The 23,529-nt window shown below is 38.5% G+C and overlaps 1 protein-coding gene across 3 annotated transcripts in view; it reads right to left on the reverse strand.

The window, feature by feature from the left end:
• The window catches only part of AKAP7 (A-kinase anchoring protein 7), a 141,897-nt gene that overhangs the window by 60,728 nt on the left and 57,640 nt on the right, over nucleotides 1–23,529 (reverse strand). For all 3 annotated transcript variants that reach the window (XM_059941202.1, XM_059941207.1, XM_059941201.1), the window contains exons 6-7: nucleotides 18,394–18,506; nucleotides 336–483 (exon numbers count right to left, since the gene is read on the reverse strand). In XM_059941202.1, the coding sequence (XP_059797185.1) occupies nucleotides 336–483; nucleotides 18,394–18,506 (261 nt within the window). The remainder of the gene's footprint in view (nucleotides 1–335; nucleotides 484–18,393; nucleotides 18,507–23,529) is intronic.

Raw genomic sequence — 23,529 nt, forward strand, 5'->3', positions numbered from 1 at the left:
AATGCTGTGGTCACGTAGGCTTTCACTGGAGAAAATGCTTTCTTCATATTCATGAAATAAAATTAAACTGAAATGAATTATGACTCAACATTTGAAGACTTCATGAGGATTGTGTTTAAAGCACAAAAGTATAAAAACTATAGGTACTAAAATCTTGATTGATAAACATGAATACTAAATATGTTCCACAAAATTTTTAATGTATTATTGTCAAAACGTAATATTTAGGAAAATATGTCGTTGAGAAAAACATACAACATAAATATTTGCCAAAACAAAATGATACTAAAGAAATCAAAATCAAAGATAATAAGTAATTTTTAAATGGCACTCACCAATCACAATTGAAGACTCACAGTGATAATAACCATTACTTTGCTTTTTCTTCAGCATGGAGCAAAGATCTATGCGATGTACCATTTCTTCTCCAAATCTGTGACTGATAAATTTTTCATAGAATTTGGGGTCTATTTTTTTCACTCCCTTGAAATAACAAAACAAAATCACATCAATCAATCATTTCACCTAGGCAACCAGTTCACATCTATACCACTTTCTTAGAACCTGATATTACATTTTGACTGCCTACTGGCATCTTAAAATGGATACCACAAAAGTGTTGTAAAGTTGTTTTTAAAGTCTCTGCCTAGAATGAGTTGCATTTTTTTTAAAAAAATCATTAAAGAGTGTTGAGTTTGAACGTGGAAGCATTCAAATCTTCATATACTTTAAGCTTCAGAAATAATAAAGTATATCAAGTTGAAATTTGATATACCATGGGAAGAGTAATCATCTCCAACAACAATGGAGCAATGGGTGAATTTTTTAAACTGATATGGATCTTAACATTTTACAGTGTGTAAAATGTTTTAATAAATGGATGCAATTTTTAAACTTATGTAAGAATCATCTGAAAGACAAAGGTTATTTGAAGTAGAGTAGAGCGGTCAATGGATCTTCCAAGTTTTTCTTTACCTGCCCCTCCTGATTCTCAGTGTACTTTCACAGCAGGAATAGGGCTGGTTGTTGAAAAATTACAGTGGGATGCCCTTGGTAACTTGGTAGTTCCCCCAAATATGGGAAAGAATGTCTTCCCCTCCCCTTACTATACATGGTCTTATACCCATCTCATAGTCCAAAAACACAGTCCATAAGATGAAGATACAGTACTTTACAGGGCAAGTTTACCAGTTGACCGTGCACAAACGTTTTCTTTAAATTTATATATATTTTTACATTGCCCTGGAAATACCTGTTATTTGTTAAAACTTAGAAAATATAAAGAATCTAGAAAAAAAGAAAAGAAAACTCACTCATGACCCTGTTATTTATATAAAATACATTAACCCTGTGGTGCATATCCTTCAAGTATCCTTTTTACCCATATGTATTATTACCAAATTATATTTATATAAATCTTACTCAAGTGCAATTAGAATACATACTCTCCCTTTTTACTCACAAAAGTTACAAAAAAATTTTAAACAGAGATATAAAAACAAAAATATTAAATCACCCCAAACTACCACTACTAAAATTTTACTATGTATTTTATTTTTCCTATGCACAACATGAGTTATACCATGACTACTGACAACCAGCTTTTTTTTTCAGTTAATATGTCATATCAATAAATAATATATTGATGTGCAAAATATTTTTACATCTCCATAGTACTCCATTGTATGGAGATATAATTTATTCATTCTATTCTTTATTGTTGAACATTTAGGTTGGTCTTAACTTTTAATATTATATTTAACATGTTTTGTTGATACATGTTTTTGTTCTATGTCCGAACTGAGCTCCCGATCTTTCCTAACCCCTTCACTCACAGACTTTCTTTCCCACCTCAGTTCGAGTTGATCAGACTGGAAGCCTTGGGGTCATCCTTGATTCTCCTCTTTCCCTCAACGCTACCTCCAATCAAATCATGTTGGCTCTACCTTCAAAACACACCCAATTCTCACCACTCCCCTGTTACCTTTGTCTGAGCCACCTCTGCTTTTGTCTTTCACCTGGATTATCCCAACAGCCTCCTGTTTTCCCACTGTTGCCTCTTCTAAAGCCAGAGTGATTTTATAAAAACATACATCCAGATCAGGTCATCCTCTGGTCAAAATTCTCTAAAAGGTTTCCATTTCTTTCAAAGGAGGAGCCAAATTGCCAGACCAGCCTGCAGGTTCCTGTTCTGCCCTCCCCCTGCTTCCTGGGCCTCATGTCCACCACTCTCCCCTTTGACCCTCTCCAGCCTCCCTGACCTCCTTGCTCTTCCGTGAATATGCCAGGCATATCCACCTCACAGCCCCTGTGCTGCCTGTTCCCTCTTCCTGGAATGCTCTTCCCCCAGATATCCTCCTCATTGCCCATCCCCATCTCCTTTAATTCCTTGCTCAAATATTACTTTCTTAATAGGGCCTCACTTAACCATGCCATTTAATTTGTACTCCCCCCACCCAGGAGGTACTCCCAAATCCTCTCTATCCTTCTCCCTTTATACATACTTATGTATATTTTTCCATAGCACTTACCGTCTTCTAACATACTCTGTAATTTATGTTTATTTTCATTGTCTGTCATTAGCTGTCCCTCTCCATTAGAATGTGAGCTCCACACAAGGATTTTCATCTGACTGTTATTCTCTGAAATATCCTCAGTGCCTAGAACAGTGCTTGACATGGAGCAGTGCTTGATAAATAATTGTCACAAATGCAAAGGAGGATAAAGTTTCAAGAAGAGGATAGTTGACAATATCAAATGCTGTTCAACTGAATGGATTTCTTTTGATTTGGTGAGTTGAATGCCTTGAGGGACAGCAGAGCCTAATACTGAGGGCCAGTCAGTGCATGAGTTCAAGTCCTGGCTCAGCCGCTTTTCAGCCATGTGACCTCAGTTTCCTTATCTGTAAAATGAGATTAACAATACTACCTACCTGTAAGTGTTACATGCACTAAACGAGTAAATTTATAGAAGTGCTTAAAACAGTGAAATATGGTAAATGCTATAATATATTGATATATATAATTACCATTAGTGAAAATAATAGGTAAGATTTCAGGGGGAAAAGTTTCCGAGTAAATGGAAACTGACCATTCTTATTTCTCTTTCAAATGCTTTTTCATTTGTGTGTGTTTATTGGGTGGGGGTGGGGTGGAGTAAGGGTGTCATTCCCTTTGACCAGACAGAAGATCAGTGATAAGTCAGGAGAAAAATCAGGACCTTCAGTTTTCAAGATACCATTGCCAGCACTGTCTAGCCACTATAATCTCCATTTCAGTTTTGTAAGATGTCATTGTTTAAAAAATAAGAAATAAGGGAAACATATGAGCTACTCTAATCTGTTAGGCTAATTAATTTAATTTTAGCAAAAAGTAAGCACCAACTATTTTGCAAGAATTCTCCATAGATGACTTCCAACATGAATCTTAAGGAGTTATTTTTTACCAAAGAGTGAAAAGGAATTAATTCTTTAACTCATAATTTATAGAGAGAGCTGTGGTTCAAAGAGGCATGAGGCCTTAGAAGGCACTGAAGCTATATGCCCTGATCAGAAAACATCTTCAATAATAAAGATCTAGAAGATCTTTAAGATTCTATAAGAATCTGCTTTGTCTGATATACAATATTAGCATGATCTTTGTTCTCTGGGGAATTTTTTGTTTGACAATATATTTTGCAGGATTTTTTTTAGGCTCTTTTGTCCCATGGCAATATATTTCTTTTCTAGTAAAATCTATGTGAATTAGTCTCACCATCCAGCTGCAGCAGGTGGTGTTCTTCCTTCATAATAAAGAAACGACTATCATTCAAAGAAAATAAACAAGTACATCAAAATTGCATGTCTTCAGAGTAAGACTAGGCAGCCTCCTATTTTCTGAATGGATTCACAGGGTTGCCAAACTAGTCCCAGAGACATCACCCTGGCAAGGTTATATTTTAAAGCTTAAAAGGCTGGTTTTCAGGTTTCGGACCACAAATTTTTCTTTGCTTCCCTTTTTCACAGCCCAGACCCTTTCCAAGGTACCTTGTCATTTAAAGAAAGATGGAGGTTTTATGATATGTTAGGAAAGCTCAAAGAAAAACCACAGAAAAATGGTTAAAGCCAGGAAAATTTGACCTGTAAAGGCTGAGAGAGTTGGGATTATTTCCAACAATATGTAGGGTATCTTCAACAAAACCACGCTAAGGGTGTTGCATTTCTGGAATTCTGAATATGCCTTGTGATTGTCTAGTACTATGTTTGAAAATTACGTTTGCCTTGGACCTAACAGAAACAGGGTCTATTTTTTTAAGGCTTCATATTGATAATTGTACCCAATATAACTGACATATCAATTATGCATCATAACACTGAAGGAGAAAATAGGAAGTTAAAGACAGAACATCACACTTTGAAACAATAAATTAGTGGCAAGAAACTTCAAACAGAAAAACTTTTCAAGACTATCCTAATTAATCATCAGCAATGACTGAAGTTTTACTTCCCTTTGGCCTAGTTTCAAGTATTGTTTAGGGAGAATTATCAGTGCTGTTCAAAGCCACTTGATAACTTCTGATACAATGGACCATGAAACCCTGAGGAACTTCATTCTTGACTGTAACTTGGCATGCAAAGAGCCAATACAGGAAAAATGCCATTGAGAGTGTCATGTGTAGTTTTAGAATCGTCTGATGGCTGCATCTGGTAAGTCATGGAAATTATTTACTCAGGAAGCACTCACCATATCACTTATATTTAGTTAAATGATGTGTATAATTTAAGAGGCACCAAAGAGGGCCCAGTCTTACATTACTGTGCATCCAACTCTGTTTTCAATATAGGAAGTAAACAGAGCCACAAAATATGAAAATTCACATTAATGTGTGAAAATCATTCAGTTAAGGTTCTGAAAGAGAAAATACTTATTATTCATCTTTAGTTTCTACAACAAAGTTATTGAGATCAGAAAAACAATGGAATGCCAGTTTTGTTAAGAAGGTTAACTTTTTTTTGTAATAGAAGATAATTTCATATTGTTACTTGTTATCTTATTATAATAATTGCAACTTCCATGATGAAAAAACAAACAGCCTGCATATCAAACAAAAAAATTGTGTCCTTCTGAGGTTAAACTTGATATTCCTGGAGCTCTGTTGTTTTCCAATAGTTTATTCCTGTCACCCAACAGCTATGAAAGAAATGTATGTTTCCTGTGATAATGGCATGAAACCAAAATTCAGGATGCAAATTAAGAGCCAAACCAAATTGGCCTGTCATTTTGGGCATCAGCTGATTAAAGAGGAATGGTAATCTTTTACACTCATTTTCATAAGTGGAAAAAAGTTACATATCTTTAGTGATACGATATTGGTTAAAAAACTAAAATTATTTTTAATGATGAATAGTCATCCTAGTGAAAAGTTACATACTGGTGATTCAAAGTGATAAAAAGATTATATTGACAAGGGGCTTCCCTGAAGCAAATCTTACTTTACGATTCTTAATGACTCCGTCTCTCAGCAAAACTACATTTTTCACTCTTACTTGTACTGTTTTATTTCCATCTTTCTCCTGATACAGACACTTGATGACCTCCTTGTTGGCTGCAGTCCTCCCTCAGCCCCCCTCAGTGGGGAAAATGGAGACACTTCCCATTCAGGTTCAATTCCACCCAAGTCTGTTCTTGACAGGGATGGAAAGAGACGAGGAGTCTTTACCACACAGCTAATGTTCTCTAGAATAACATGGTGGTTTGAGAGCCAGTGCCCAGCACCCCCGAGTGAGAACTGCCTTGAAGCCTTCCCATCTCCTCCTGCAGCTCTCGGCCAGCCTGTGGGCCTGGGCTCTGCCTCGACCCTCTGTCCAGCAATGCCCATTTCCTACCTGCCTGGGGCCCTGACACCCTCCTTGGTGCCTGTCAGTAACTTCAGAGATGAAAAAGTAACAAGTGATGGAAAACAGAAAAAACAGTTGTACTTTGCTCATTGTTTTGTACCAATCTGAAAAAAATGATTCTTTCTACCATCAGTTTAACAATAATAGAAAATACTTACATAGTATTTACTATGTACAAGCACTGTTCTAAGAACTTATTAACTTGTTTAATAATTGCAATAACCCTATAAGATTAGTACCATTATTATCCCCAGATAAGGAAACAGTCACAGAGAAATCAGGTCACTTACCGAAGGACACACAGCTAATAAGAAGTAGAGCTTGGATTCAGATTCAGGATAAGTGGAGAACACAGATAAATGGAAAAGAACAGAATGATGATATTCAAGCTCTTTCACTATTTAAAATACTAAAGTTCTAAGAATATTAATCATTCTTAAGATATAATCATATATACTATCATATTTCTAAAATCAATGTGAAAATTACTTTGAGAATCTCTAGCATCTAAAATACCTGCATTTAATATGTGCATTAGTATTAATAAATAAAGTGATAATTGTATGTCCACAGTAAATGAATTTCATAAAGGGAGATGAGAAAGAATTCATAGATGCTACTTCCACATAGTAGAAATTACCCAAATAATCCAGCCTATAAAAAGAACTCTTCTTATACTGCAAATATGCAAATAATCAACTAAAATACTGGCAGAGATTATCTGCGTTTTTTAAACCAACTGTTTGAGTATCCAGTATTTCTCAATTCTTCATTTTACCTTACGCTGGAGCATCTACGCATCTCATTTTATGAGGCTTTTCAAAAGGCTCATAAGGCTTTTGAAAGAGGTGATCCTCTTAATCCCTCTATTTATATACTTGCTTTTAGCACTACTGTTTTGTTTAATCTTGAGGCTTTAGAGAAAGAAGAAGTAGAAACTCTTTACCCTAGCACTATATCTAACATTTACAGTATTGTACCTTTCAGCAAGTAATAAGTAGAAACAAAGCTGCTAGAGCTATATTTTTAATCTATTGTTGACACCTCCTTCTCTCTGTCCTAACACTGAGAAGAGCTGGATGCTTCTTGGGGTTATCAAGTGACAAGGAAAGCTGTCACAGAGGGCAGGTGATAAGACAACTCCTGGTAGCAGAAGCCACTTCACAAAAAGCACCAAGAGAATATGCCATATTGTTTCCTGGGCCTGGAGTTTCCTTCCATGAGGTGCTGGCCTCAAAAAGAACAGAGGAAGAAACATGAATTTGGTCCACAAACATGTAGCTCATTTATACTGACTAACGACATGTTAACTGGGAGAGAACATGTTTATGGCAACCAGGAAGTTCTCAAGGCCACAGACTCAATGCAACAAGCACAGGGATGTTTCAATACCTTTATTTACAACACAGACTGTTCCCATATAAGCTCATTCTTTGTCTACTTAGCAAACCGCAATTCCTCCTCAAGCTTTCTCAAGTATAGCGTAAGAAATCAGGTGCTGTTTGGCCATATAACTGTTTATGATATTTGTGTGTGGCTTTTCTCATTCCAGTAAAACAAAGAGCCTCATAACTCAGGCATCCAAGAATGCTTCCTTGATAGCCCAATCTCAGCTGGACCCTCAACTCCCCTTGATCAAACTCCAGCTGTGTTCCTGGCTCAACGCAGCCTGAGGTCACTCAAGGGTAAACAAACTACAGCTTGCTCCTCCCCATCACATCTGTTTTCTTAATATTTTGGTTTTTGGAGCAAATAATGACATGTTCTCCTGAATTCACCCACTTAACCATTTATTTCTATCAACTAAAGATAAAACATAAGATATCCCCCACCTCACCAAATCTCTCCCCAAATACGAGCTATACACATAACTTAATCTGTTTTCCTCCTTCATTGCAATAGCTTTCCCTTCTAATCAATAGTTCTCTCCACATTAAGTAATGCCAGCAAGCCACTGATGCAAAACATTCTCAGGATCTCAACAATGAAAGGGGACAGTGAAGCGTTCTGCAGAAGCACATGCAGAAATAAGTTCATAGAAAAATCCTAACGAACAATTTTAACTCGGCCTATAACATTGGCCTATATACTGCAACATACTTATATTGTGGTTGAATCCGTTCTGCTTTTATAGCCTAGAGGTCAGAAGCACGGAACCATTCATGTAAACTGGTTGGATTAACCACAGACAGAATTTCAGACCAAACTATAGCCTCAGGTTCAACCTAAATGAGAGTTGAATACCTAGACAGTATAGCAGGGACTGTACATTGACAAAATATTTTAAATGCATCCACAGACATCACTAAGTACAGCACTTAATGTTAAGCAAGAAACACCTAGAGCGTTTCTGTAGCTCATTCGGCTCCTATGCATCTAGTACTTTCTTCTTTTCCCACTTTCTTATGAATTAATCAATTTCCTTGACTCCCCTCCCATCATCATTCTTCCTTCCTCCCTCCCTTCATTCTCAGAGAACATCTTACTTCCCCTAACTCATCCTCTTTCAATTGCCTGGGCATACTCCCTGCACACCACTTAGGACAAAGCCCCTTCCTAACAGGAAGGCATCCCAACAAGAACTAAGCTAAGGAATGGGAAAGAAATAATGACACCAAGGTTCACACTGAGTGTGCTATAGGGTAGGAAATGGGGCAAGCAAGAAAGGTGCTCACCAATACAAGCCTTTTCACTCACTTGGTTGGAAACGTTCCCTGGATATCATATTAGATAAAAGGAGATTTAGGGGAAAAAAACCCACAATAATTGGATATAGAACAGTCATTAAACATATATCCTGGGAATCACGTGTAGCCCTTAAACCAATTTCAAAATGAGTATTTCTCTCCAGGTAGAGCAAGAAATGTATTCATAGATTTTCTTTTTCAGTGTGACACAGATTGCTATGTAAAATAATTTTATATATAACATGCAATTGGAATCTTTCTTTTGACCACATTTCAAACTTAATCTAACATTTAATTGTGAAATCACCCTTTGGTGTACTCTTGAAATACAAAATTAAAAGGATTACATAGTTTCTCTACCGGACTCATAGTCAGCATAATATACGAATATTCAATTACATACTGCTTCCCAAAAAGTACAGTAAGAAAAAGAAAGATAACACAACAGCCAGTAATTTTTAGAGATTTTAAAAATTAAGAATCTCTTCAAAATTTCAGAAGCACTTCTAGACTAATAAAATAAGCAATGGGTTTAGTAGGCAAAAAATAAATAAAAATAAAAATAGAAAAGTTAACAAGAAGCAAGGAATCTTAGGATGATAGTATGCCAAAGATCATATACACTGGCATATTCCATTTGCTCTTCTGCTCTACCCAGTACATTCATCACCCAGGAAAGCTAGACCAGCCAAACCTGACACCATCCCCTGCACGTCTACCTCATCCCTACTTTGTACAATTTAGGCACATGCCAGTAGGGATACATGTGATAGAAAGTTACAATCTGCTGGGAGGTATGTTTGACATGATTTCCCTATCCATTCAGCTAATTCCCAGTTGATTACTCCCCCCACTTGATTCCTTTGAATTAAGTTCTAGAAATATTTGCACTGGAAGTTCAAGAGCACAAAGTCCTCTGTTTACCATTCTCTGACTATCGGGATAGGTCAGGGAGGGTGAGGAGCAAGATGGAATCCAAAGGGGCCAAGTTATGAAAAACAGAATGGGTATGAATAGGAGGAGGACGCTGCTAAAGGTGCAGGGCCACTAGAGAAAGTCACAGAACATTCTCCCAGGTAATGGCTGATTAAGATCCCACAGTAGTGGGTTTCCCTGGTGGTGCAGTGGTTGGGAATCTGTCTGCCAATGCAGGGGACACAGGTTCGAGTCCTGGTCCAGGAAGATCCCACACGCCACAGAGCGAATAGGCCCATGTGCCACAACTACTGAGCCCATGTGCCACAACTACTGAAGCCCGCACGTCTGGAGCCCGCACGTCTGGAGTGCTCCACAATGGAGAGGCCACTGCAATGAGAAGCCCGCGCACCGCAACGAAGAGTAGCCCCCTGCTCGCCGCAACTAGAGAAAGCCCGCGCGCAGCAACGAAGATCCAACACAGCCAAAAATAAATAAATCAATTAATTAGGTAAAAAAAAAAAGATCCCACAGTAGTGCTGAAGACAAATGTGAAATCACTCTGAAAGAAATGTTCTGGTCTAAATAATGTTATGTAACAAATTGTTGTAGTCAAATTCAACTGTGGGGAAGGCCGTAGCCAAGGAAGGAAGAAAAGTACTTTCACACTCTGGCCATCAGCTTGAGGGCAGTGTAAAGACACAGTTGTACTTACAAGGCCTTAAAGATGGGTCTCCAAAATGGTGTCACAACATTTACTAACAACTAAAAATGTTGCTACCAGGTAGGTTATAGAGAAAGAACACTTACTGCAGGAACCAAGCTGGAGTTCCTCTAGTCAAGGGTGGCTAATCCCTCAGGCAATATGAGCTAGATTTGTTAGGTCTTAACTACAGTTAATGTGAAGTTTTGCCTGGCAAAGAGACCAATAACATTTTTTTTCTTTAATTTACAGGAGTAATCAATTAGAAGAACTGAGCAATTTAGTATTATTCTATTTTTAAGGTACCTCTCCTTGGGAGAATAAGATTCGAATGAATGGTCAAAATAAATCAGCTCATACTTAGGAATGGAAATATAATTCCAACGTAAACTAGTTATCATTTTGGATTGCAACCTTACCTTCCCCTCAAATCTAAATGGGGCTCGCAAGAAAAATACAGCTTTACCTTCTTTTATTTTGCAGTTAATTATAGTTAACAAGAGGTGACTGGCCAGTGATCTTGGGCACTCTTTGCAATGGTAGAGAAAATCTCATTGCCATTCAAATAATTTTAGCTGGTTTGCTTCTATGTGACTATTCACGTGCGTTGGAAATTAGCTGTTACCTATTAAACAAGCTAATTTTACATCAACACCATTTTGGAATAAAGTTTACATTTTCTTGATCAGATGTTCCATTTTGCCTTTAACCATAATCAACCCACTACAGGGCTTGCCAGTTTCGTACAAGATCATTATGCTCCATTCTGTCCTTGACTAGAAAAATGAAATCTAGAGAGATCTCAAAATGTCTAAAAATGACTTGAGAAAAAAATTTTCCCATCACTAATGGTAATAGTTGAGACAGAGAATATTTATATTTGAATACGGTTAAGGCAAACCCATGCAATTCTAATTACCCTGAGTACTTCATTATTGCACCTTTTAATGCCAGCTCTAAAACTCTGTTTCTTAAATTACACTTAAATCAGAAATTTGCCTGTGGATACAAGTGCTAGAAAATAAGTAAAAATGTCCACGGAATCTGTATATTTGAAGCAAAAGTAACATTTAAGCCTGAGTTATCACGATCAGCATTTCCTAAACCGTGTGCTGCCGAACACTAGTGCTACAACACGATGGATGAAAAAAGGCCACGCTGATCAACTACATCTGGGAAACGATGCTGAAGTAGAATGTATAACTGTTCAAAATATTCACTGCCCTTCTGGTGGGTCCTTTTCTGCACACGGGTTACACCTCCTGCTCTGCTGAACTCAGAAGGGACCACATGACCTGCTTTGGCCAATAAGATGTGAACAGGAATGACGTGTGTCACTTCTTAGCAGAAGCTTTCAGCTTGTGAATCACCATCTCTTTTCCTTCTGCCAAAGACCAGCAAAGTCCTAAACGGAAGCTGCTCGGCCAAAACCCTGAATAAAGACAACATGGACCAGAGCCACAGATGACCCTTGTCCAGAGGCAAAAACTAAACCTTTGTTGCTGTAAGCTCTTAAGATTCACACTAAACATTCACATTTCAGAGATCCTAAGAAGTCCTGAAATAAAGACCCAGATTAACTTTATTTAACCCATCACTGCTAGCACGCATTTGATCACAGAATCCTTACCTCACATAAAATCCTGAGAAATGTTCTGAGAGAAAATTTTCAGGAAATGTCAATGAAGATACTTACTTCAAATCTCCATTCCACTTTGCACAGACTTATTATTAGGTTGACTGTGTCATTTCTTCTAGGGTTTTCAAATTTTTCAAAATCTCTAACAGAATAAGGGTCAACCAGGAGCCATTTTGGTATTCTGACATTAATCAATTCCCAGAATTCTTCCTTAAAACTAGTTTCACTTTCTGCGTATTATTTTCTATATGTTTCACTATTCAAAGACGTATAAATTACTGAAAGGTTACAAATGAACATTTAGTCTACCTTTGTAGATATTTCCAATTTTTAAACAATTATAAGCATACTTATTTAGTTTTTTTCAATATATGGAAACAGACAACAGAACAGCATGAAGTTGAAAAATGCATTCAAAACAAAACTGAAGTCAGTTGCTATAGACAGTGCACGGACACACAACAGATGACACAGTTGACTAATAGCACCTAGAATCTCAGAAGAAATTACAATTCCATCTCACAGCAGATTTCACTGAATTTTTAGTTTAAAACAAAAACACATTAAAACAAAATGTGTGATTTTTAACTAAGAAAAATCCAAAGAGAATTCCATACTATAGCCTTAAATCTAAGTGCACCTGATAGTATGAAAAGAGACTCAAAAACAACTAAAAATTGTGATTAAGTCATTTGGCATTGGGAGATTTGGGAACAGGTTACTGAAACAATCTGCTTTATCTTGTACCAAGGATATTTCTAAGGCCAGTTTTTGTCTGGAATAATAAAGGCTCGCTGATACTAAGGGCACCTAGAGTGCCTTCTTTCAGGGAAGGAGAGAAGACAGTGGCAGTGTAGTCTGGCAGGGCCTCTTCTGCTACAGTGATGGGCTCTTCTTCACAATAAGGGTCCCTGTGAAAGTGACCTGCTCAGCCTCTCTAATACCCGCCCTGAAGCCACTCCCCTCCCTTTCTGAAGGTGGTACCTACGGAGACTCAGCCCCTCTGGTCCCCTTTTGACATTTTCCGTGCCTCCTTACAGTGGAGCACCCACCCACTGGGAGTGAAAATCTGCGGATGACTTCTGAGCTCTCTCACCAATAGGCCTGCTCCGCCCTGCACAGCCTTTCCCACTCGGAAGTAGCTTCTCACGCAAGTCCTGCTGGCCCAGATGCTTCCTGGCCACACCTGCACATGATTTGGCATTTACAGATTTCTCTGTCTCCCAGTTTCATTAAAAATGTAGTCTGTGATATGTTCCCAATTGTCTTTACTGTTCTGTAGGTTTTCCAGGAGGAGAGGTAGCAAGATTGCCACCATACTCCTACCAGTACTTGAAGACCTTTCCCCTGTTTGTCATTTTCCTTCCATGCATACAAGAAAGCTAATCTACAGTCTAAAAAAAATTCTCCATGTCAAGCCAAATTAGCCTATTTGGTCATAATGCTTGCCTCATAAGGCATGTCAGAAGAGCCCAGGAGTCAAGAGTCATTAAGACCAAGCACCTGCTTTCACTATGAGCACAGAGGTCCAGAAAGGTAATGAGGGCTTCCCTGGTGGCGCAGTGGTTGAGAATCTGCCTGCCAATACAGGTGACACAGGTCCGAGCCCTGGTCTGGGAAGATCCCACATGCCGCAGAGCAACTGGGCCCGTGTGCCACAACTACTGAGCCTGCGCGTCTGGAGCCTGTGCTCCGCAACAAGAGAGGCCGCGACAGTGAGAGGCCCGCGCACCGCGATGAAGAGTGGCCCCCGCTTGCCGCAACTAGAGAAAGCCCTCGCACAGAAACGAAGACCCAGCACAGCCAAAAATAAATAAATAAATAAATAAACTTATGAAAAAAAAAGAAAGGTAATGAGGTTTTGTCCAGGGCTAACCAACAGAGATAAAACAAGAAAACTCAAGCTCCTTCCAATGTATTACAGAGACTCCTTTGAGAAGGAATAGTCAGTACTCCTGAGTTTTCAAATGGTTTATAAAGGCCCATTACCATGCAGACCCAGGAACAGGCGTGGCAGCCAAATTACACCAGGCCAGTTACCAAAATCCCGAGAAAATGTGCGACCTGAGAGATAAATTAATAAATAATAATTGGTTGTAGGTAAGGAAAGATGACAGCAGAGAGTCCTAGCTGGGGAAGGATGTAGAAGAAAGTTGGAATTTGGCCAATTTTTAATTACAATCTTGGTCCTGTATATCCAATCACCAAATAACTCAGGGACTGGGTTTTCCTTTTAGTTGTACCATCAGAACAGAATTTTCATCCACACACTCTTCTTTTCCACTACCCATTTCCACTCCCACTGATGCCTGCCACATATCTTCATCCCTAATTCTCCCAACCTCATCATCATATGGTCCAATAACCACCCCTCTGCCCTTGCTATGTGCATATCGAATTCTGCACTCAAAACAAACCAGTCTAAGTGACAATGGGAGCGAACAATTTCAAGGATCACTTCTTTCATTCTAAAGTTCTCTCACTGTCTGACTCTGTGAAAAGCTATTCTATAAGGAAGTGCCGATTAATAACCTATACCTTTTTTTTTTATAAACCACTTTATTGAGATAATATATCATACAATTCTCCCATTTAAAGTACATAATTCAATGGTTTTTAGTATATTCACAGACTTGTGCAACCAACACCAGAACCAATTTAATAACCTATAGCGTTTATTTTAAGTGCTACACTAGTAATTTGAAAGAGTCATAACTCAGGAAAGATATCTAAGAAGCCCAGAAAATAATTCTTGCTTAGAAACAACTGATCTATCCATGAAAAGACTGCGTTTATTTCTTGACGAATCTGGATCTGCATTAAGATGCATGTTTGATTTGAAACCGGTCTTCTTCTGCCACCAAGTGTTAGCACACACTTCTAACCAACCAGTTTCTGCAATGTTCAAATCACAGAAATACAACGTCACTCAATGTGAAAAATAAATCCAAAAGAATGCACTGTAAAAAAGCACTGACCTAAACAAGTAGTAGTCTAACCATGTGAAACAAATATACTCTAAAGAAGTTATACAAATAAATAAATTTTAGCTATTCTTTCAGAGACAAAGCAATTTAATAAGATTCTCTGAGGCTTCATTCATTTGATTTAAAAAACTACAACTTTGAAAACACAGTGATAATCAAAATAGCTTTACAATACACAAAACTACTTTCAAGGGAATTCCCTGGTGGTCCAGTGGTTAGGACTCCATGCTTTCACAGCTGAGGGCGTGGGTTGAATCCCTGGTCAGGGAACTAAGATCCCGTAAGCCACATGGCGCAGTCAAAAAAATAAATAAACTACTGTTAATACTCTCTTACGTGATATATTCCACTAGAATTTTATGAAACTAAGAAGATGTAAAATTAACACATTGATTAATTGCCTCCTGGTGTTAGAAAAATATATAATTATCCAAAAAACTCTTATGTTTCCCAGAATCTCAGTTAAAGAACTTAGCTCTCTAGCTTGGGAACCAGAATACCATGCTGTAGCAGAGGAAGTTCCATATCGAGAAATTTGAAGGAGAGTTTCGATATATGTTGGTAGTGTATAGGAAAAGGTCAGGAGGATATACTAGTAGTGGTACCTAAGAGAGAGAAATTATATAGGGAGGAAGGGAGTGGGAGATTGGTGATGAGGGAAAAAATGTATCTTTCTCTCTGTAGGTTTGTATGTATCAATATTTGGATTTTTTTACAGTGAGCATATATTCATCTAGCACTTCTGTTATTAAAATAACTTTTAAAATAACAAGTACTTGAAATGAGACAAACTTCCTAATATGAGTGAAAAAAAGTATTCCACACCCCTCTCTCTCTCTCTCCCTTTTTATTTCATTATCAATCTTAAGTAAACTGAATGCTGGTAATACATTCCACTATTGACTTTATCAATGGTCTGTCTCACCCTTGGAAATGAGTGGACCCAGAATGAAACCCCAGAAGAGAATTAGTGCTAAGAGGAAAACAGACAGCTGGAAATGTAAAAAAAAGTCAAGAAACTAAAGAGTCACATATTTTAAAATAATCTGCATTCCAAACCACAAAGCATAATAAAAATCTACTGATGTGCATGCCACCTTTTCATATTGGTTTTAACTTTTACAGTGGACCCACTGATTTGCTGCATAAAGAAAATACTGGCTCTGCATAGCACAGGGAGATCAGCTCGATGCTTTGTGACAACCTAGAGGGGTGGGATAGAGAGGGTGGGAGGGAGGCTCAAGAGGGAGGGGATATAGGGATATATGTATACATATAGCTGATTCACTTTGCTGTACAGCAGAAACTAACACAATACTGTAAAGCAATTATACTCCAAAAAAGATGAAAAACAAAAAAAAGAAAATACTGGCTATTTATTTAAGCCTGTACATCTCAAAGTATACTACTCTTCAGACCATCTGGATCAGAACCCCTGTCACACTTACTGAATGAAAGCCAAGGTCTTAGGTCCAATTCCAGATCTGAACTTAGAGAACGGAAATCTGCAGCTTCAACGAGTACACCAGGGGACTCATGAATCCCAAAGTTTAAGACATATTTTCTTAAGCATTCAGAAACACTAACCATCATAACAGTAAATAGGAACAGAGTGATTCCACAAATTAAAGGCAAATATTCTTATTTGGCTTTCTGAAAGACAGTAAGATCTTAGTTTATTTTCCAAAGATTAACATTCTAATCAAAACAAAACGCAACCTGATTTAGATTTTATACAGTCTTCAAGCAGGGACTGTTTCTATTTTGATCATCACTCTATGCCCAGCACTCAGTGTCTGACGCATAGTAGGCACTTGATAAACAGTTGTTGAATTAGTAGGATTCGGACCAAGGAGCTCCCCACATAGAGAAATGAAACTGGATGGACAGGACTTGGCAAGTGGGAGGGAAGAAGATGAGACTGAGAATGAGGTAAGAGGGATTCTGGACGGGGCTCTGCAACTGAGGACAATGTGATCTCATTTCAGTCACTTAACTTCTAAGTCTCAGATCCCTTTTCTATAAAGTAAAGGAGCAGATTCTGTGAAATCAACTGCCAAGAAATCATTTAAAATGCATGCAGTCTGAAATGCTGAAATACAAATTCTAGAGTTAATTTAAACGTCCCTTTGATAAACGTCCTTGGGTGCTCTCATTTCAAAGTTAATATTATAAAGACAGAAACATTTTGAAATGTGGGTATTACCTTCACCACTGATTTGTCATTCTGTGATTAAGTTTGATACCACTGGGAAGAGGACAATCCATTTGAAAGCAAAACAAGAAAGATAATGAGTAAAAAAAAGTAAACTGTCAGTCTACAGGTTTTGCCAGTTGTTATCATTCCTAATTCCAAAATCTATGATTTACACAAACGATTTTACCTAAATATTCTGGAATGGTACCTAATATAGTTATTATTTAATTTGAGCATAGCTATAAAAAAAAAATGCAAGATATTGGGAGGGGGCATTTTTTACAATAGTTTGTAGAAAACTCAACCACAGGATGGTCGACCACCCAAACACATGTTTTTACAGGACGAAAAAGACTTTCTGAGCACAGAGACATTAAATACAAACTGTTGAATTTAGAAAAAAGATCTACTTACTAATAAACATGACCTTCATTTATAGAGCTGCAAATCAGTCTTAACTGCAGCAAAGGGTCATGGAGAGCAGGAACGAATACTAATCTGCATGCCCATCTCCAAATCTCTGGTACATCAGGGCAGGTCAGCAGATGTCTTAATTTGCATGAGAACCTCCCTAGGCTGAAATGGGAAAAAAAAGGAAGGGTGCCCTTAGGATTCCAAGCGAACTGCTCGTGACTCCAGAGAAAAGTCCAAAGTCACTCCAACCTCTGAGAGAGGAGGCAGTGGCCTAGGCAGGCAGAAAGTCACCCTGAGATAGGGGAAGTCAAAAGACATGTCCCCTGGCTGTGGTACTGCTGACCATTCTCAGGGAGAAGTACTTTTAAGTACTGAGCTGGGGAGTGGGGAGCCCTTCTGTTACCCTCTTACCCAGTCCCTGGAACACTTGGTTCCACACCCTCAATGGAGACAACTGCTGAAAGAGCAAGGTGGCTTTTTGGAAACCATGAAAGAGCTATGTAAAGGCGGGGGGGGGGGGGGGGGCGGGGGGGCAAGGGGGCGGAGCTTGTCCCACCTTGAAGAACACAGCTTCAGGAAGCAGCACCAGTGTATGCAGGCCAGTGGAGAAAGCTTTGAGCGCAGCAGGCTGCAAACAACCAGAAGCAAAGAACGCAGCGAAATACAACTCTGGCACTGCCCCCAAGGCTTTTCAAGGGATGAAGCAGATGTGGCAACAGAGGAAGCAACAGTAAGTGATGGTCAGAGTGTGAGGCTAATAGCCACGGTGGCAAAGGAGGGGACAGCTTCCATGGCCCCCATGGAGGCTCTTGAGCCGACTCAGCATCCTTGGGAATTGGAACCAGACTGACTTGGAATTCCAGGAGCAATAGTGGCAGGGGTGCCGAAAAGCACTACAAATGCCCCTCATGCCCCAACCATGCTCAGGGCTGGTGTGGCTGGCAAAACAGGGCTTATAGGAAAAATGTCCACTGACCTTCTTCCGGAGCCATGGTGCTTTGGACAATTTCATGAAGGTCAAATGAGGCTTAAAAGTTCTGCTTTCTCCTGCCAAGATACCTTTTTCTTGAAATGTCCTTTTTGCAGCATCTGAAGAAAATAAAAAGAAGCACAAAAATGCTACCGTATGATAACCATATGAGACAAGAATCTAAAAAAGAGTGGATATATGTATAACTGAATCACTTTGCTGTACACCTGAAACTAACACAACATTGTAAATCAACTATTCTCCAATAAAATTAAAATTTTTTAAAAATGTTACTGTAACACATGGCAGTCTTTAATCATAAAAATGGCATTTCAAAAGATAACAGGGGGGGATGGGGGAAAAAAAAATAACAAATTATCTTATAAGGAAGATTATAAACCAGTTTGAGTTTTTTTTGAGAGAGGAAAAAACACAATATGTATGATAACAAACACATTACGACAGTTAAATCTGCAGTGATGTCAAACTTTCGGTAAAGCACACAAAAGCCACAATTTGAGAAGGAAATATTTAATAAATAAAATAACTCTTTGCTGATATGATGCAGATTTCACACAATATCCCAGTGGTGCCCATATGTATAAAAAAAGGACTAGCTTATCTGTAAACCCTCATATCTAAAACTTCTGCTTCTAACCAAGATAGAATAACAGGAATCGGATTTACCCTCCCATCTAAAACAACCCAAAAAAAGGACAAAGTATACGAAACAATGGTTTGCGAGACACTGTACACCAGGCAATGAAGGTCGGTGATCCCTCAGAGATGAGAAACAGACAAGGTAAGCCCTTCAATTGTCCAGCTTACGTCCCTGGGTGTCTAGGTCTCTGCTCAAGGAAGAGAAACCCAGACGGAGCCCAGTCATCACACTAGGTTCAGAAAAAAGAGCAGAGAGTAGGAAGACCAAGGCATCTGGAGCTCATGGGACAGAGTGCCAGAGAAGTGAGTCCTGCAGAGAGAAAACTGTAGAGATCTGCAAAGGGTCCCCCTAGTGGATTCAGCTAAGCCACTGACCAGCACGTGTGTGTGAGCAAACTACCAGAGGCTGGAAAACACACTCCAAAGGATTAGGAAGAACATGCCCAGCTGTCACCTAGGGTTAGGAATTCTGTCTGTTCCCATCAGCCAGGTTGGAAAACCTCAAGATTCAAGGGACACTGGGCAGAGTAATCTAAGGGTCTTGCCTCAGTGGAGAGGAAAAATTAGCTCTGGCCTGGTACTGCTCTAGTCCCACCTAACAAATCTTAGAAGCAAGATGCCAAAGGAAAAACCTGTTTACAAGTAATTTAATTATGTCCCAGAACCAAGCCCAAGAAAAATTATAGTAAAACAAATTATCCAACACCCAACAAGGTAAAATTTATAATGCCTGATATCTAATCAAAAATGACCAGGCATATAAATAAACAGGAAAATATGAGCCACAATGAGAAGATAACTTAATTCATCAAAAGTGACCCAGAACTAACAAAGATGTTAGAATTAGCAAATAAGGGCTTCAAAGTAGTTATTATAACTGTATTCTTTCTGTTCAGAAAGTTAAGTTCAGACATGCAAACTATAAAAAGAAAAGACTCAAATTAAATTTATAGAGATTAAAACTGCAAGGTCTGAGAAAAATAAATTGGACGGAATTAAGAACAGATTAGACACTGCAGAACAAAAAATTAGTGAACTTGAAGACATAACAATAAAAACCACCCAAGGGGCTTCCCTGGTGGTGCAATGGTTGAGAATCTGCCTGCCAATGCAGAGGACACGGGTTCGAGCCCTGGTCTGGGAAGATCCCACATGCCGCGGAGCAATTGGGCCTGTGAGCCACAATTACTGAGCCTGCGCCCCGCAACAAGAGAGGCCACGACAGTGAAAGGCCCGCACACCGCGATGAAGAGTGGCCCACACTTGCCGCAGCTAGAGAAAGCCCTCGCACAGAAACGAAGACCCAACACAGTGAAAAATAAATTAAAAAATAAATAAATAAATACTTTTTTTAAAAAAACCACCCAAAATAAAACAGAGAAGAAAAAGAAATAAGAAAAAAAAAAGGAACAGAACATCAGTAAGCTGTGAGGCAACTTAGGTTGCCAAATATATGTGTAAGTGGAGTCCCTGAAAAAGAGGCAAGAGAGAAAGAGATAGAGAAGATACTTGAAGAACTAATGGCTGTTAGGGAATGACAGCTATACCACAACCACAATGGAAAATAATATGGGCAGGTAACTATTGAAATTTAAGCTGCACAAGCATTTTGAACCAGCAATTCCAATATTAGGAAAATACACAAAAATAAATAAAAGTACCAATACATAAGATGCTATATAGAAGATACTTAGCATTGTTTGAATTATCACAAACTGGAAATAACCTTCATCAATAAAGAAATGGTTGTTAAATTACCATAGGGCCATACTAAGAACTATCATAATGAAAAGAATGAATTAGAGCTACATATATTGACCTGAAAAGACATCCATGATATCTATTAAGCAAAAACAGGCAAGTTGCATGGTTACTATATCCATAACATGATTTCATGGTTTAAAAGAGAGAGAAAGAAAGAAAATAAATGCTAAATATTTATGTTTTTATTAGCATAGAAAAATAGTATAGAATACCTTAGAATGGAGGTTGAGATTGAATAGAGGCAAAAGAGAATAGTAATGTTTTCTTTATACATATTTATGTTGTATGAATGATTACAATGAGCATGTATTACTTTTGAATAAAAGATTTAAAAATAAGAAGCACAATAACAAAATGACAATACATTAGCAATATAACATTGCTATGAGTGCACAAGCATCATAGTAGAATGCACAAATAGGAGAGATTCCTTTGCCACACATGTGAAAAATCCATCCCTTTCAAAGATCTTTGGTAAAAAACTTTTTGTTTGGTCTTTTATCTTAAAATCAGGGCTAATACATAAGTCAATTTTAAAGATAAGAAAACTGAAACATAAGATGTTCAAAGTCACACTCCTTGTTAGCAGTTAAGAAGGAATTGTGATCCACGTGCCCTAACTTCTACCCTTGTCATCTTCAAGCTGGCTGAAACCCCAGCTTGAACCCTGGGAGTAAGGAAGGGCACAGAAGCTGCCTCAACAACTCAATGAGGAAGAGGAAGGCAGGGATTCTGCTGCCTTCCACCATGCCCACAACACATTGGTTCAGTCACAGAAGTTCCCTTGTTTTACACACTGAGCTTCTGAGTACCATTTCATTTTTTTAAAGGATTCCAATACTTACCAAAAAGAAAGTTTGAAAAGCAATGATCAAAAAACTTATATAGGGTCCCTTCAGCAGCAATAATCCCACCAATAATGTCCAAAAAAAAAAAAAAAAAATAGAAACTGGTAAAATATAGGACACAGAATATACCTTTGAATCTCAAATAAGACTATATTCAATCTATTTTTAAAATATATATATTTATTTATTTGGCTGTGCTGGGTCTTAGTTGCGGCATTCAGGATCTTTAGTTGCAGCATGTGGTATCTTTTAGTTGCGGCATGCAGGCTCTTAGTTGCAGCATGTGGGATCGAACCCGGGTCCCCTGCATTGGGAGCATGGAGTTCTAACAGCTGGACCACCAGGGAAGTCCCCACATTCAATCTAAATATTCAGTGACGAATCATTAGGGAAATACAAATCAAAACCACCATGAGGTATCACCTCACACTGGTCAGAATGGCCATCAACAAAAAATCTACAAACAATAAATGCTGGAGAGGGTATGGAGAAAAGGGAACCCTCCTGCACTGTTGGTGGGAATGTAAATTGATACAGCCACTATGGAGAACAGTATGGAGGTTCCTTAAAAAATTAAAAATAGAACTACCATATGACCCAGCAATCCCACTACTGGGCATATACCTTGAGAAAACCATAATTCAAAAAGAGTCATGTACCACAATGTTCACTGCAGCACTATTTACAATTGCCAGGACATGGAAGCAACCTAAATGTCCATCGAAAGATGAATGGATAAAGAAGAGGTGGCACATATATACAATGGAATATTATTCGGCCATAAAAAGGAATGAAACTGAGTTATCTGTACTGAGGTGGATGGACCTAGAGTCTGTCATACAGAGTGAAGTAAGTCAGAAAGAGAAAAACAAATACCGTATGCTAACGCACATATATGGAATCTAAAAAAACGGCACTGATGAACCTAGTGGCAGGGCAGGAATAAAGACACAGACGTGGAGAAGGGACTTGAGAACACAAACGGGGAAGGGTAAGCTGGGACAAAGTGAGAGAGTGACATGGACATATGTACACTACCAAATGTAAAATCGATAGCTAGTGTGAAGCTGCTGCATAGCACAGGGAGATCAGCTCGGTGCTCTGTGATGACCTAGAGGGGTGGGATAGGGAAGGTGGGAGGGAGGCTCAAGAGGGAGGCAATGTGGGGATATATGTATAAATGTATACTTATAGCTGATTCACTTTGTTGTACAACAGAAACTAACACAACATTGTGAAGCAATTATACTCCAATAAAGATATATAAATAAATAAATAAATATTCAGTGAGAAGCTGTCCCTTTTAAGTTCAGCTAATTCTCATCAATGCTAAATATGTCCTAATTTTTCTAACAAAACCATGAGCCTACTGAAAGATTATCTAATGTTTCAAGGAAATGTGTCCTTAAAAATAAAAGATACACCAGGTACTGTTCTGGGTGCCGGGGATACAATGGACAAAATAAATCCCCAGCCCTCAGGGAGCATCCAAATATATTGGGTGCCACAAACAAATAAATACACAATGCCGGGTATCCACAAGTGATACAAAGAAAAATAAAGCAGCAGGGGTATACAAAGTGATGTGGAAGAAAAGCGGTTGTTATTTCAGAGAAGGTGGTCTGGGAATCCTGCTCTGAAGATGAGACATTTGAGAAGCCACCTGGATGAGGTCTAGAAGAGAATCACGTGTGTATCTGCAGCTAGGGTGCTCATGGCAGAAGGAAGAGCTTCCATGGTGAAAAGTGCTTAGTAGGTCCAAAAGCAGTAAAAAGGGTAGGTCAACTGGAACAGGATGAGCGGGGGAACAGGGAAGAGGTAGGAAAGGGGTTTAGAAAAGTGGGCAGGGGCCTTACGAGGCATGGCAAAA

Source organism: Balaenoptera ricei, chromosome 12 (genome assembly GCF_028023285.1).
Source record: "Balaenoptera ricei isolate mBalRic1 chromosome 12, mBalRic1.hap2, whole genome shotgun sequence".
NCBI classification, from domain to species: Eukaryota; Metazoa; Chordata; class Mammalia; order Artiodactyla; family Balaenopteridae; genus Balaenoptera; species Balaenoptera ricei.